This window comes from Puma concolor, chromosome B4 (genome assembly GCF_028749965.1).
Source record: "Puma concolor isolate L17-30 chromosome B4, mPumCon1.1.hap2, whole genome shotgun sequence".
NCBI classification, from domain to species: domain Eukaryota; kingdom Metazoa; phylum Chordata; class Mammalia; order Carnivora; family Felidae; genus Puma; species Puma concolor.
Window position 1 is genome coordinate 114365625 of NC_141673.1, and position 17490 is coordinate 114383114.

The 17490-nt window shown below is 34.4% G+C and overlaps 1 protein-coding gene across 6 annotated transcripts in view; it reads left to right on the plus strand.

The window, feature by feature from the left end:
* Positions 1-17490, plus strand: part of ARHGAP12 (Rho GTPase activating protein 12) — a 121662-nt gene that overhangs the window by 86846 nt on the left and 17326 nt on the right. For 3 of the 6 annotated variants that reach the window (XM_086714624.1, XM_086714625.1, XM_086714622.1), the window contains 3 exons: positions 2252-2326; positions 7406-7467; positions 11774-11855. In XM_086714624.1, the coding sequence (XP_086570750.1) occupies positions 2252-2326; positions 7406-7467; positions 11774-11855 (219 nt within the window). Of the gene's footprint in view, positions 1-2251; positions 2327-7405; positions 7468-11773; positions 11856-16209; positions 16327-17490 lie in introns of all 6 variants that reach the window. The other 3 variants (XM_086714623.1, XM_086714626.1, XM_086714627.1) reach the window with 2 other exon arrangements.

Below are 17490 nucleotides of genomic sequence, written 5' to 3' on the forward strand. Positions count from 1 at the left end.
TGGACACTTTTAACCAACAGAGCCACCCAGTTGCCCCAGACATTTCTTTTTTTACTTGATTGTTTCAGAGTTCTGATAGCCTGATTTTCTTTGACCAGAGATTTACTTATTTTTGGTAGAAAGGTCTTTTTTTTTTTTTAATACCCACACCTTAAACTTTATAAATGAAATCATAGATAATAACTTCAAGTAAGCTTTTCTATTTATTATCACCACCTAGTATATACATTAAGATTTGAGGAACTATGCCAGAACAAACTAGCTGAGTAATGTATGATGAGGGTTAAAGGATGTGTCACTTGAAATGTAATAGAAAGTGGGGTACTTGGGTGGCTCAGTCAGTTAAGCGTCCAACTCTTGATCTTGGCTCAGGTCATGATCTCACTGTTCATGGGATCAAGCCTCGCTTTGGGCTCTCTGCTGGCAGCTTGGAGCATACTTAGGATTCTCTCTCTCTCTCTCTCTCTCTCTCTCTCTCTCTCTCTCTCTCTCTCTGTCTCTCTCTGCACCCCCCCCCCGCCCCTTGCTTGTTCTCTCTCTCAAAATGAATGAATAGACTTTGAAAAGAGGAAAAAAGAAATAATAAAGAAACCTAATACTATGTAGCAAATGTTGTCATGATGATACAAGTCCTAATTCAGATGTCAGACAACTTTGGAGAAGGTAGATGTGTGTATATCTGTGTGTATATGTATATGTGTGGGTGCACTGTTCCTGCCTATGTGTGTTTTTTTTACTAAAACCTCATTGTAGACATTTAGATATACATGCACATACATTTATAAATATACATAAATAAGTGTAAAACTTTTGCTATAGAATTCTACTTGTTGTACATATATTATTACTTCATTTGCTGTGGTTTTTATTTCTGTAGGACTGATAATGTCATGAAAAAAATCGTAATTACCATTCACTTATTTTTTAGTTTGTGGGTCATCAAATCTATCTTTTCTCTTTTTTTCAAACTCTTAATATTAGACACACAAGAAATTAAAAAGTGAAACATCTGAAGCAGTCAGAAAATACTTAAGTGAAGCTATATTAGATATGTGTAATTTCTTTTTGTAAAGATACATTTGATATGCTTTTAATGTTTCTTCATTAGTAATATAGGCTTTGAATGTTTGATTTGTAAGATTGTCCCTTCAGGGATTTTCTCTGTAAACTTTCACTACTGTCTAGTTTCTCTGTTTACAAACTTTATATGGTATAAACCTGAATATTTTTTTCCAAGTGAATGGATATGGAGTGGATGGTTTTTTTTTTTATCGTGTTTTAATACAAATTTCCAGGTTTGTTAACAGTACCTGATTTCATAACCATGGTAGACTGATAGAGATGTGAAGATGAATGTGCAAACACATTATTTAGTTTTATAAGAAAACTAATAATAAGTGTTGGCATATGATTTTTCTAATTCTCTTTTCCTAAGATTATTCATAAAGCATTTAGGGGAATGGAAAAAATTAAATGGAGTTTGGCTGTGGGTACCAAAAATGTTTTTCCAGTCTTGTCTTCTATGAAGAGTCTTGTAAACATCTGTGGTGGAAATCACATAACATGTCTTTAATATTGACAAACCAGAATTGCTTTTAAAATACACACCATCGATTTGCTCCTGTTATATATTCTTGTAGGCTTAGACATTAAAACATTTTTTTTCTGGAGAGTTATTAATCTTTAAAGTTTTTTTGTGTGTTTTAAAAAATCTTGTTTATTTCTAGTAATTGAAAGTTAGCTATAAATTACTTTAAATATTAATAACCATTTAATTTAATTTACATAGATAACCATTAACCAAAAAAGTTTTCATTCTGGCAGTTGCCACGTCATTCCTGTGACTGTTGCTTGCCTAATCCCGGGTATTCATACCTGCCGTACCAAGAGCCAGTTAGTATGGTGACTAATACATTTTTATCCATAAGTGTTTAAATTTTACCTATTTTAAATGTGGTCAGTTGAAGCTGATACAACATCATGGTATTAAGGCAACATGCATCATTTCTTTTGAGTAATTCTGTATGTAGTATTTAACTGTAATTAGAATAAAATATGTCATATTTCATTAACTTTAAGACATCTGTATTTTATAAATCAATACCATACTAGTTTCAGAGCTGAATATAGAAAGAAAATAACTAGGAAGAAAATTTTTTAGCTTCCCTTATTAAGCTCTCCCACTGCGAATAGAGGGAGAAATATAATGCTATAAAATAGAGTAACATTTTTCATTACTTATTTCTTGTAGGAATCTCCAACTGCCTCAAAACCCTGCTTTCCTGAAAATGAATCTTCTCCCTCTTCACCAAAGCACCAAGATACAGTTAGTATGATAGCATATAGTATAATATAGTCCAGTTATTTCAATCAGTTTCAATAAGTTAATTTTCTCTAAGTATAATGTTTAAATATTTCTTGGGCTTCTATTAACTTTCTTTGTTTTTTAAGATAATAATCATAAAATAGGTTTAAATTAAGAATTTAATCATTTTATAGACTTAAAAGCCCCCTTTTTATGCAAAATATGGTATCTTCATGATTAAATAATTTATATACCATATTTGTAAGTGACAAATTTATATTTGGTTTTTTAAAATAAATATAACATCCCTGGAAAATACTGTCAAATTATACTTCACTCTTTTTTCCTCAGGACAGCAGTCCAAAGGTAAGCAGTTTCCCTTCTTCCTAATGAGCACAGACACCACTTTTGTTCTGTGCTGTACAATTCAATGACGGGTCTAAGCCAGAAGAATATTAGAGGTCTGTAACTCAACTTTAAGGTTGCCCTAAACTGAAAACCTCCAGATGACTTCTCTTCAGAGACCTGGTTTGATTTGGATGAAAGTTTACTTAATCTGTGTATTGCAGTCCCTCCTGGTCTTCCCTGTATTGGGCTGATCCTGCTAGACCCCTTCAGTGGCTTTTCTTTTCTTTTAGAATGAAGATCAACATTTGTAATGAGGACTACAAGACTGAGCATGCTCCAGCCTTACCTCACACTTCTTGTGTCCTCCTTTTCCCTCCTTGCTTGTTTTCCCTCAGCTGCACTGTACTTCTTTCCTCAAAAGAGCCTGCTTTTCAGCTCAAGGTCCTGGCACATGTCATTTCTCTGTCCACTGAACCATTTCTCTCCCACATCTTTGCCTGTTAACGTCCGTTCGTTTGTTCAAGTTCAGTTCCGATTTTGCTTCCTCGGAGAATCTCATTTGAATCTTCTAGATTTGGTCAGATTTCTCTGTAATACTCTTTGTAGCATGTAATTATATGTTACTTGATTATAGAAAATAAGATAACACTTTTCATTTTTATTTCTTATAGGAACCTCAGACCCTCTATTTGTGTTTGTCTTCCCTGCTAGACAAAGAAAAGCTTTATTAGAGCAGTAATAGAGGAGCCCTAGTACTTCTGTGGGTACACAGAGTAGTAGCTTTTCAGTAAATACTTACTGAATAAATAAATAAAACTTTTAAAGCTTTTTAAAAGACAGACTTTTATTGTTACTTCCTTATTTTATGGAACTGTAGTAGACTTACTTATATGATACTTCTGATTTTTTAGAGGCAAAGGCTTCCACAGATGCCATTTTATTTTTGTAACTCTTTCTCCATTCCCTAACTGAATCACATCTTTTATGGTTCATATCACATGTTGTACACAGTTCCTTCTGACATTCATTGTCAGAGTCAGGACTGACTCTTTCAGAGGCCTTGCCAGACTAACCTTAGCATAATAATGGTCTCTTCTTTTTAAAAAAAAATTTTTTGGATGTTTATTTTTCAGAGAGAGTGAGCAAGCAGGGGAGGGGTAGAGAGAGAGGGAGACACAGAATCTGAAGCAGTCTCCAGGCTCTGAGCTGTCAGCACGGAGCCTGACGTGGTGCTCAAACCCACAAACCGTGAGATCATGACCTGAGCTGAATTCAGACGCTCAGTTGACTGAGCCACCCAGGCGCCCCATGATCTCTTCTTTTTTTCCTGAATTGCCAAGTCTCTTATTGCATCGAATAGTGTAAATGTTAACTCATGTACCTGTCATCTCCCTACTAAGGTTTTAAACTCCCAAGGGATACATAGTGACTACTTTTTTAGTTTCTATTTTTGATCTTTTGCATTATGTAACATAGTACTGGGTACATAAACATTAAAGATAAAAGTGAACATGACTTTAGTGGTGGTGTCAGGAATTAGTGTATGAATCTAAGGTGTTGTTACCCTAATACTCTTTATTAGCACATCTAGAAAAACAGAAATCCTTTCTAACTTATTTTAAATACAGGTAATACATAATTATTAAGGAGACCTTTTATAAATTATTTACATTTTGGTAAAAGCGAATCTCTAGGTTAGACTGGAAACACAAATTTGCAAATGTTCCACATAGAGTTAAAAGGACAATTTGCAAATTATTTCCCAAACCATTGACCCCTTTTCTCCAGAGTTTGACAGCAACTAGACCATCCTGGACTCATGGTACCCCCTGATGGCCATCACAGGGAACTGTCTCACCAGTATTTTCCTCTTTGATTCTTTTATCTTCAAGTGAAAAGTTGAATAGGTTTGTTAGTTCTGCGTGACTCCATTCTTTTTTCCACATAATCATACAACTCTTCTTTCCTGTTCCGGAGTACCTCTTCCAGGCCATCTGGCCCCTTCCCATTGAGGCTTTTGCCCTCCTTGACTTTTCCCTTTCTTGGCCCTCCACTCTCTATTCTCAACTTGTGCTTTTTTCCACCAAGCCTGCCTTTCCCACTCTTAATGGGTTAATACGGGTTAATACTTCCTTTTTGTGAGTTAAAATCTGGTTAGTATAATGCCTTAGCAGTAAGAAAAAGAAAGCTACAAATTTAGGAATGAAAATAATACTGTAATCATTGTTAGCTTCCTGATGTCATCTTAAAATCTCTGCAAAGTGCCCATCTATCTCTTCAGACCCTGTTTTGTTTTTATAAAAAGCTTTACTGAAATATAATTCATGTACTGTACAATTTACCTACTTACGTGTATAGTTAAATGGTTTTTAGTATATTCAGGTTTGTGTAGCCATCATCACAGTCAATTTTAGAATTTTTTCATCACCTCAGGAAGAAACCACATACTATTAGGTATCACTCCTCTACCTCCACATCTCACCCAGCCCTGAACAACTAGGAATCGTACTTTCCATCTCCCTAGATTTGCCTATCCTGGACATTTCATAAGAATGGAATCATACAATATGTGGTCATTTTTGACAGGCTTTGTTCACTCAGCGTGATATTTTCATTTAACCTCTTCTAATCAAACCAGATTTAAAATTCCATCCCTCAGTGTAAATTTTAAACATGTTCATTTTTTTTCTTGTTTCATTTCCATTCAAATGCATTACTGTTGTTTTTAATGCCCCCTTCAAATCCTTTTTTTTTTAATTTTTTTTTTCAACGTTTATTTATTTTTGGGACAGAGAGAGACAGAGCATGAACAGGGGAGGGGTTAGAGAGAGAGGGAGACACAGAATCGGAAACAGGCTCCAGGTTCTGAGCCATCAGCCCAGAGCCTGACGCAGGGCTCGAACTCCCGGACCGCGAGATCGTGACCTGGCTGAAGTCGGACGCTCAACCGACTGTGCCACCCAGGCGCCCCAGCAAATCCTTTTTTGAAATATGCCGCATATGCTTTTTAAAAATATCAGTGTTAATATTTCCATGCAGTATGAGTACAGTGTAGATTAAATAGGTGTGGGCTGATGCAAGAACCCAGTCTCTTTCCCAGTGTGTCTGTGACAGATGTGCATTTTTTTTTAAGTTTTTATTTAAATTTGAGTTAGTTAACTTACAGTATAGTATTAGTTTCAGGTGTACAGTACAGTGATTTAACAATTCCATGCATCACCTGGTGCTCATCACAACAAGTGCCCCCGTCCTCACACCCACCTCCTTTCTGGGAACCATCAGATTCTTTTCTGTAATTAAGAGTGTGCTCCTTGGGTTGGCATTCTTATAGGCTTGACTCCCTCTCCTCTGTTCTTCCAATTCCTGTGTCCCCTAGCTCACATAAGCAGTGCCCTCCTGGCAGTTGTTGTTACTTAGTTCCTGTATCATTGAAAGGGTTTTTTCCCCCCTCCCTGCTCCTGATAGGAAGTTGGGAATATTCTTACTTAAATGTGCATACTTAAAATTGTGTAATTGATGTTTTTGTTAAGAGGCAATAGAGAACTGTTACAAGTATCAGGCTTGCATGTCTAAGGAGATCTAACCTGTGTTTCATGAAAAAATTATAGTAAAACTTCACATGGTATTTCCCGAGTCTTCATTATACCACAAATGATGAACATTAATACTTTATCAGCTTTGTCTATAGATGAGAATTTTTGGCAGAGTAGGCAAAACTTTCAAACATTATTTTTTAGACATTATTGAGAAAACAGTCCACATCATGTTTATCTCTCATACAAGAAAGATTTATCTTTTTCTAATGGAAATACATTGGGAAAATAGCTGAGGGATAAATTAAGTAGAAATAAATTCTGAATTCGGAATATTTTTTCTTTGGTGTGTATGTGTGTGTGTGTGTGTGTGTGTTTTGGTTGAAGTAAAATTGTTCTGTCATATACATACAGTGGTTACTAATTTGGATGATTGCTATAGACATCAACTCATGTAGATTAAATTCAGTTGAATATTGGAAGCTAAACAATGAGAAAGTGTTTCCTTTCTTCCACCTGGAAGAATTTTAAGAGCAAATTTAACTTCAGCAAAGTGGTTTTGCCTTCAAGGGGTTTGATGATAAAGCTGTGTCACTATTTGACATCAGCTAACTAGTATATCTGGTTTGTCCAGAGCCCGATTTACCATCTGATAGTATGTTTAATGAAGCACATACTGAATTTTTTAATGCCACATTAAGGCCAGTTCTATGCATAGAAACATTGACTTTTGAGTAATTTATTAATGCAGTTACTGCATTTGTTTTATTTAGTTTTTTACATTCTGACAAAGGAGGTTAGTATCTTAACTAATTTTCAGGCAGTACTGCTGTAAATAATACAAAGCAAATAATTTCTTTTTGTAGTATTTATCGTTATAGCATTGTATTACTTTCTTTGAATAGGAAGTCATAAATCATTTTCCCAATACTGACTAGTAGTGTTCATGTGGAAACCTAATTTGACAGCAAAGTACTTTATGGCTGCTGTGACTTGAGAAGAAGAAAGGTTTAATTGTAAAGTTACTGAAAATAACCTTACGGAAGTACTAGGAAATTGTATTCCTAACATACTTTAGAACTAAGCATATTACATACTGACTAATCTTTTTTTAAGCTGATTTTTAGAGTACCAGATCATTTTGTCTTTATCATATATAAGAATTTAGATTTTACTGTCTAGATGAGTGATGTGTAAATGGTATTACTCTGTTACATAGGGTCAAGAAAAATATGGATTATTAAACGTAACAAAAATTACTGAAAATGGGAAAAAGGTTCGGTAAGTATAAAAATCATTAATATTCTGACATGTATTATTTGATTGAAATTAAAAGCTATGAATATAGTTATAGTAGAAATGGTTAAAAGGTTCATAAGAATTTCAAATAATGTATTTTCTAATATAACGTATGTAGGATTGTCATGAAATGTATGAAAGTCTCCCTTTGTCTTGGCATTTTTAAAGGTGGTACTAGATTCAGAGGTGATAAAGCAGAGGATTCTGATCAAGCATTAGCTTTACTTAAACATTTTTTTCAGTAAGTAGTAAGTGCACATGGTAAAAAACAAAGATATGCATAATATTTAGCCAAAAGTCAGTCATCCATCTATGAGTTCCCTTCCCTAGAGGCAACTAGTTAAGTCTAATGAGAAATAGTGTTTTCTTCCAGAGTTAGAAGATATATACATCTGTATATGCATAGATTAATTTTTTAAACAGTCTTTGAAGAGTTTATTTTGGAGATGGTTCTGTTTTGTTCATGTAGAGCTGCCCATTGGTTTTAACTGCTGCAATATTGTGTGGCTGTACCCTAGTTTATTTAACCATTATTTGCAGGTAGGTAAATAGGCCTTGTCTATTGGTAGACATTTAGAATGATTACATTTTTTTTTTTGCTATTGCACACAGTATTACACATACATTACATCTTACATAGTTCATTTTGCAAGTATGTAAATATACTTGTAGAATAAATTACAAAAGTGGACTTGCTAAGCCATATGCAGTAGTCATTTTGATAGTGTTCCCAGTTATGCTGTATGGCACTGAATCGGTTCATACCTCTAATAGCAGTGGATTTCTCCACACCTTTGCCAATTCAATATATTGCCCACTTTTTTGATCTTTGCTAATAGAGATTAGAGAGAAAATGATATTTTTAATTTGTATTATTTTTAATGTGGTAGAATATCATAAGCCACTTGTAGGTCTTTTTGTTGTTGTTGAATTGCTAGTTCATCCCCTTTGTCTGCTTATCTATTGGGTTGCTGGCTTTTTTGGTTAATGTGTAGTAACTCCTAATGAATCAAGGAAATTAACTCTATAAGCTAAGTTGGATTTTCCCCAGTTTTTTTTTTTTTTTTTTTTTTTTTTTTTTTAAATTTTTTTTTTTTTTTTTTTTTTTCAACGTTTATTTATTTTTGGGACAGAGAGAGACAGAGCATGAACGGGGAGGGGCAGAGAGAGAGGGAGACACAGAATCGGAAACAGGCTCCAGGCTCTGAGCCATCAGCCCAGAGCCCGACGCGGGGCTCGAACTCCCGGACCGCGAGATCGTGACCTGGCTGAAGTCGGACGCTTAACCGACTGCGCCACCCAGGCGCCCCTCCCCAGTTTTTAAAAACTGCTAAAATGCTATGATTTTATAGTCAACAGAGATCAGTCTGTTGTGTAAAGAAGAGTTTAAAATTTACATATAGATGAGTTTTTAAGATTTGCTTTAACTGAACTGTCTTTGTCCCATTTTAGTACTTGGAAGTTTTTCTTTTAAGTGGTCGAAATAGCTTTACAAATACTGCAATTATTTGTTCCTTCATCTGTTCTTTGGGTGGAGTCACTTGTGAATGGGGTCTTTATTTTTCCTTTTCTCCCTTTTGGGCATGTGTAGTGCAGATAGTTCTTTGGCCACTTTCTCTGTTTTTGTTTTTCCTGTGGTAGTCTTTTAGATTTTTGACTTCTTTTGGAATACTTTTGGTGATTTATGTTTTCTAAGAAAATCATCCATTTCTTCTTCAGATTTATTTGTGTGGAGTTGAACAAAATAGTTTTTTTACTTTTGTGTATATCCAGGGTTCTCAAACATTTTGATCTGAGAACCCCTTTAAACTCTTAAAAATTACTGAATACTGCAAAGAACTTTTGTCTATGTAGTTTATAGCTATAGCTATTTACTTTAAGAAATTAAAACTAAGAAATTTTAAGTATTGCAACTCTTAAAACTATAACCCATTATCTGCTAACACAGATAACACAATTACACATTTTTATGAAGGAAAATACCTGCATTTTCCAACACAAAAAATTTCCCTGAGAGGTGTGGCATTGTTCTACATTTTTGCAAATCTTTGAAATTTGATTTGATGGAAAACAGCTGGATTCTCATCTATGCTGGCAGTCAGTCTGCTGTGACACATTGTTTTGGCTGAAGTATATGAAGAGAATCCTCCCTTTCATATATAAAGCTGGCAAAGGGAGGAGTAGTTTAATATTCTTAGGTTATTGCACATATTTCTCTGCTACACCATAACTCCACAAGTGTTAGTTGCAGTTAGTGAACTTTCCTACTTAGTCACGTCAGAGTCCATCGGTCTGTGTTGCACTTTGAATGAATCTTTACCCATGCACAATTTTGTAGCATCTTGTGGATCATTTGGAAAATACTGGTTCACTAAAGTTTGCTGATTTTTTCAAATGTTGACATATTTTATAATATCAAAGAATCACAAATCTGTAACATCATCAGAAAAATCATTAAGGATTGGAAAATCATCCACATCACAGTGGTGGGTATGCCAGGTTTTCCCAAATTCTACTTACCCTTTGAAAGCTTTAATTTTTTATTGTCAACAAATACTGTCATTTAAATGACACGCTCACTTCATTTATTTTTGAGATAATGTCTACCTGCCAAATGCTCAAGACTAAATAACCATAGTATGATCATCAGTCTTGTTTTTGTTTTTTTCCAGGAAAAATTTCCTGGGGAAAAAAATGTGACTAATTCTGCTTGCAGCTCAGTCCCACGAGTGCTTCAGTTGTTGAGACAACTATTGTTAATTCACTATTTAATATTCAATATTCTTAATATGTTACTAGTTCTATAGTTTTTCTAATTTTGAAAACTAAATTCAAAAAGTTTATTTAAAGTAGAAATACACTAATTTTAGCATTTTTCAGAGGAGGGAATCAGTAGATGATCTCTCTAGAAATAGAAGATTGAGTATAAAATAAATTTACAAATAAAAATAAATCTCTTCAAAATATCTTAAGAGATCCACACAAAACAAAAAATAAAATGAAATGAAAATATAGCAAAAAGATGACACAAGGGCTAAACATATGTCAATGTCTATACTCCTCTATTAAAAGAAAAAGATAACTCAGATGAAGCACAAAACAAAACCCACCTAAATATTATATATAAAAGAGATACCTGAAAAATGATTCAGAAAAGTTAAAAAAAAAAAAAGGGGGGCATGTCCAAGATACAAAAAGTAAAGCAAGAATGGGGCTTTTAATAGCAGACATGTTCAGTTTGGAGGGGGCAGGGGGAAGGAAAGCATTAAGCATCACAAAGATGGGGACTTAAGATGAAAAAAACTGTGGATAAATCCACAATAAAGATCTAATCATTAGGAATAGCCATTCACCAAGTAAGTAGCATTAACTATCATAAACAAAAACACCAGGAAATAAAAGGAAAATTAGATAGAAACTTAGTAGTAGTAAACTTTATTTTACTTTTAATCCATGAAGTTCAAGTATACATAAAAACTAATAAAGTAGGTCTCATTGATATGTATTGAGTTCTGCATTCTGAAAAAGGAAAATAAATCTTTTTAGTACCCGTAGAATTTTCACAAAACCGTCAGTATGTTTGGCAGTAAGGTAGGCCTTAATAAATTTCTGTAGTAGACCTATTTGACATTCATTTTAGCCTGCCAGCAGTTGAATTTCCTTATAAGGTAAATATTGCTTGTCTTTGGAATGTGGGTTGAAGGAGAAGAAATAGGGACTTTTCTCTTTATACATTTTTTTCTTCATACATTTTATATTTAGAGTTTTATATATGTTAATTTTGTAATTTAGGACAATAAGAAAAACCCTCATCTTAGTAACCTCATTGATCAATGAGTATGTAATTTATTGTATACTTGTAATGTACCTAGTATCTATCACTTACATTGTGTAGCCTGTATTAGGGGAAGGGAGAATACTAAGAAATATAAAACAATATGTATCTGTAAAGAATTAGGTGAAGGGGGCATGTTTGCCTAATTTTTAATCATGGGTAATTCTTGCCAAATAAAGGGTTCAGTTCATGTTACTTCAAAATAAATTCATACCCTTGATCACAGGTGTGCTGGATTAGTCCATGAGAACTTAATTAGGTATATAGTTATTCTGATAACTTCTATCTCTATTAGCTTCATTTATTTGGGGCATTATATTCTCAGTAAATACAATTAGAATGTCAATAATGAGTGTACATTGTGGAAAACATTGTTAAGTAGGTTTTAATATTTTAAATGCAGTTGGAAAAACTAAGTAGCAAAGTTTTAGTTGGTCATATTTATAATTACAGAAAGAACTGGTTGTCTTCTTGGGCCGTGTTGCAAGGTTCATCTTTACTCTTTACCAAAACTCAAGGAAGCAGCACAAGTTGGGTAAGTATTTCTTCTGTTTGAGGGCTTTATACATTTAAATTTTGTGGAAGGTATTTTACCTGAATTTCATGTAGTATTTCAAAGTCCTTCTAGCTACAGCTGGTATGCAAATAAAAGTAAATGAAATTTTTAAAAAGATGCATTTTGACTCATAACAAGAGGGCTAATTAGAAGTCTGATAAGTTGTATTATTTAAATCATCAAAGTCTGTTGTATCCATTGGACTGAAAGGTGAGCTTACTACTTGGACATAATAGAACAAAATATCTCTCTTTATTCACCTCCAGGATGTTATAGGTTGTCCGAAAGCAGAGCATTCCAATGAAACTTCATAAAGCAAAGAAGCAATTACCATTAATTTATATGGAAAAATTTTTGAGCATTTTCATCCCTCCCCCCACCCACCCCCCATCCCTCTTTTAGGCTTTTCTGATACCTTAGGAAATATCTTGCTAATGGATGCACAAACAAGCTAAAGCACAGATGCTTACACAGTCAAAACCATGGTGGATTGATGCTCAGGTGCTAGTGTGGTTCCCTGAGAGGGAGCTTGGGGTGTGAGTTTGCCTCCACAGTTGCTCACTGACAACAAATGTCCAATGCTATTTTCACTCTTCACCTTTTTTTTTTTTAATTTTTTTTTTGAACGTTTATTTATTTTTGAGACAGAGACAGAGCATGAACAGGGGAGGGGCAGAGAGAGAGGGAGACACAGAATCTGAAACAGGCCGCAGGCTCTGAGCGGTCAGCACAGAGCCCGACGCGGGGCTCGAATTCATGGGCCGTGAGATCATGACCTGAGACGATAAACTGACCAAGCCACCCAGGCGCCCCACTCTTCACCTTTTTTAATGAAAGTGCAAATACTCATCAGATTTGTTTTGGTTAACAAAAACAGATACTAATGTAGGTCTTTTGTAAAAGCCAAGTGGTGTAAAACTTCCAAAAAGCAGGGGACACCTGTAAAAGCTTTCTTATGCTTTGTGGTTTTGCCAGTTCAGATGTTTACTCAGAAAATAAACAGTAATGTGTCAAGCCCCACCTTGAATTGTGATCTGATCCTTGGATTACTAGTCAGTGATTACATATCTGTGTATGTCAGCCAGCATTTAGAAGAATAAGTAAATGTCCCATTACTTGTGGGATTTTTGAAGTTTTTTGTATATCTGAGTGTTTGCTATTGTTACCACTCAGTTAATTTGTAATCGAAATATTAAAAATTACAGCTTGTGACATAATAGTTATTAACACTTTTTGAATGCTTAATATGTATCAGGTACTCCTTTAAGGGCAGAAGATTATGCATATATATATTATTACCCTTTTAAGTCTGAGATAGCTACTGTTTATCATCCCCTCTTCCCCTGTTGTAGATGAGAAAATGAGGTGTAAAACAGTTAAGGAGCTTGCCGAAGGTCATACAGCTAGCTACTAAGTGGCAGAACTAGGTGGCATTTTGTCTCCAAAGTCCACCCTCAGAATATTTCCAAAACTTTTTGGTAATTGAATTTGAAAAGTCAAGCTTAAATAAAATTTAAAATGAAATCAATCTAACGTCTTTAGTCTGCTCTATATCCTACCTTAACCAGTATTTTCTTATATTTACTGTTGCTTTAAAATTAACAGGACTTATGGACCTTATGTTTGATAAAAAAAAGAAATCCATTTATAAAATTCAAGCAAATTCTACTCATTTACATTTATAATGCAGCCATTTAACATATTACTCAGAACCAGGAATGCATAGAACATGTTAGAACTCTGATATGGCAACAACCCCAAAATCCTCTGGATTGGGCACTAATAGGAACTTTCTAGAATGTTTCTTCTGTTTTGTTCACCAATTTTTTGATTTGCTTCATTGTTTAACCAGAATGGTGGAACAGACCTGTGATCTGCTTTCCATATTTAAAGATTGAAATTTATCTTAAAGTAAATGGATAATTATGTGTTTCTCCTTTTTTTCTCTGAGGTAAAGCATATGGTACTTTTTGTTTGTGCTAATGCATTTCTAGAGGGTTATGCAATTCTTCTTCCTGCTTGTGGCTCAAGCTTTCTTTGAAATCAAGTGCAGGAAATGAATGCAAGAAGAGGAATGGAGAAGCAATTAGAGATTAATAAGTAATAAAAAAGGACCTAAAGAAAGCCGAGTAATGGTTATTTGTTTGATAATTTCTGATACTTAAAGATTGGAGGTTGTGGTATGTGCAGATAAAGTAGAGAACATTGTGGTAAGAGGTGTCATTTAGCTAGGCAGATTTGTATGTTATTTAAAGAAAATGAAAACTTTTTTAAATTTAAAGATGTTAAGTGAATACCTCAGCTCATGATCATCAGTGCAGGCTGGTTGCATTTTACTTAAGGTTTTCACTCTTGAAGATCTTACATAATTCAGAACTCATAATTAAATCTAATCTTGACAAAGGATGTGAGGTATTTCTGTTCATCAGCTAAAGTTGTGTTACCGTATTACCATGTGGCAATAACGGAAACAGTGTAAAATTCAGTGAGCCAGCCAATTTTGAAACTGTAGAATTCTTAATTAATTTTTAAGTTTAGGGATTCACTATTTGAACTACTGCCTTTAAATGAAATTTTATTAATGTATTTTGAATTATAGAATATATTGTAATCATTTCAAATTGGTATAATTAAATAAAACTAAACAGATGTGAGATGATAAAATGCTTGGATTTGCAGTTAATTCTTAATTTTTATTTTATGGCAAATTTAAAAATCAGACTTTCTTTCCATATGTAACATTTATGAAGTGAATGAAAACTAATTTAAATGGGCTAAGTAAAAGCAAGTCAAGATGATTCAAATAAAAAGTATATGAGTGTGTACAATATATTTTGGCACATACAACGTTCATAAATATTAAAAAATTGGTGAAATATGTGAAAGGCTTTTTTTTTTTTTAATTTTTTTTCAACGTTTATTTATTTTGGGGACAGAGAGAGACAGAGCATGAACGGGGGAGGGGCAGAGAGAGAGGGAGACACAGAATCGGAAACAGGCTCCAGGCTCTGAGCCATCAGCCCAGAGCCCGACGTGGGGCTCGAACTCACGGAGCGCGAGATCGTGACCTGGCTGAAGTCGGACGCTTAACCGACTGCGCCACCCAGGCGCCCCAGAGCAGTTTCAAATCTTATGCTCACTCCAGGGCATATACTCATTGATTGAAGGCTGAGCAAAATCACTCACACTATTTGAAATTGTTTTTTGTTTTAATTAATTCATACTTAGCATTTATTTTTGGTTCCATGGATAGTTAATATTAAGTAAGCAAAACATACATATGCACCATGCAACTCCACTATATAAGATAAATTTTACATAGGTGGTACATGATCCAGTGAGCCCTTCTTTCCCCTTTAGGATATATTCCAGTTGTTTTCTGTATAATTAGTTATCCACTGGATTGTGATATCAATAACATAAATTATACTTGTTTTTTTTTCTTACTTCATTTCACCTGATTTGTTCAACAGACCTTAAAGCCTATTTTGTTCTGGGCATTGTGTTAAGTTTGGGGAGTTACAAGTAAGTAACATGGTCTTTATCCTCATGACTTACACTATAATGGGGAAGACAAGTGCACAGTTATAATGTGACATGACATGTATTGTGCTACCTTTCGGGATATCATTCATCATATTCCTTGAGTATTATAAAAATCACCCCACAAATATTAGTAATTCAAATTTATTTATATGTGCTTTTAAATATCTAAAAATTGTCATTTTGGGGGGGCAGATAATTCTTTGTTGTGGGGGCTCTCCTGTAAATTTTGTGGTATTTAGGCAGAAGATAGTAGCATCCTCACCTCCAGGTGTGACAACCACAAATGTCTCCAGACATTGCCAGATGTCCCCTGGGGGACAGAATTGCCTGTGGTTGAGAACCACTTGTCCTAAAGGAAGAGAAGGCAAACTGGATGGTAGGGCCACTGGGGGACATTGCCCAGCAGGTTGCAAGGAGGAAGCTCCCAGATTCAGGGGCTGCTGGGTAAGATGGTGGTGGGCCAGATGTGACTCCCGTCTGTGACCCTTCAGGTCTTCTGTTCTGAATACAGACGAAGATGTTTAATGTAATTTCTGTTTAATATAATTTCTATAAAGCATTCACCTTAAAAATAAAGCATGAACTTACATAGTAACAGAGTCAGAAAATTATTCTGAGATATAAATGCTAGGGCCTTTGCAAAATATTTGGAAGTTAAGCTTTGTGTTGTGTCTGCTTGTGGAATTGTATTTTTGTCCCATTTGTTTCCATATGCTTTTCTCTTATGTGTCATTTTGCTGTTGTGCATTATTATGACATCATCACTTTCTTCCCTTTTTCCATCAAGTCATTCTGCCAACAGGGCTCTGTCTCTGAGCTCTTGCTTTCGCTGCTTTCTTCTTGGAAAAATTCTGTCAGTCGTCGGCCTGCATATGTAAAATCTGATCCTGTTTCGGCTGTCACTGTATGTGTTCTTGTTGCATGCCCCTTGCCACAATTATTCCATTTTCTTTGCCATGAATTTATTGGAGGGATGTATGATAAAGTGGGACTAAAGTTTGAAAAAGAATGAGTAACAAACACAAAATTTTGCCAACCGCAGTGAATGTACTTTTACCAGCATTCCGTGTCCTGTCATTGTATTTGTTATTTGGTTGCTATATCTTACTTGGTTAGTTATTTAAGCTAAGTATCTTAGCTTATAGCTAACCATTTACAGGCATGTAATGACAATTTGTACATGGATTTTTATCATTCAGTTAAATGTGTACATTTAAGTTTTACAACTTTTGAGATCATCATTTTTGCTCAGAAAGTTCTCTTTGCCCATTGTAGCTCCTCCTATGGTTAATTAAATGTCTTTTGAATGACAATGACAGACACTTAAGGCCAAGACTGTAAATTAGTCAAAATTTTTGTGATTGTTATTATGATTCCACTAATAAAAATTCCATATAACACCCTAAGCTTTGTTTTGATTTCACTAATAAATGCCATATAATATCCTAAATGTTGTTTTGTTATAACAAGTACATTATTTAAGTCCACATTGCTAGCTGAAAAGATGAAGTAAAAGGGAACAGATGAAGTTGAACCATTCATTAAATGGGAAGCTACTGAGTAGTGTTATGAACAGTGACTAAGATATCAGTAGGTTGCTGGGGTAATATCCATTTCCAATGACAAACATAATTTGACTTGAAAATATTTTAAGAAACAAAATCTTCTGTAATAAATCTTTGGCCTTAAGATTATAGCCCTTAAAGATTTAAAACCTCTAAACCTTTCAATAAATGGGAATGCTATTTTCTGTTCTTAGTTCTGTTGTCTATTCTTAGTTAAATTTCTAAACAAAAATTTAAGTTAATGATGACAAGGCGCAGAGTACATCTGTATTTAACATGAATTTTCTGCTGCTTGCTAATCTTTTCCTTACCTGGTTAACAAAATCTAACAGCTAGCTAAGTGCTTTTTCTTTTCATGTCAGCTGTTTTCCTATTCTTTTCACAGTTTTTTATTAAATTGCTGAGGCTTCATAGCATCTGGCTCCAGGTATAATTTCTAACAAAGGCTACGTAAAAGAACATGAGGCTTAGAGTTTTCTGTTTTTATAAGTTACTGTTAGTTG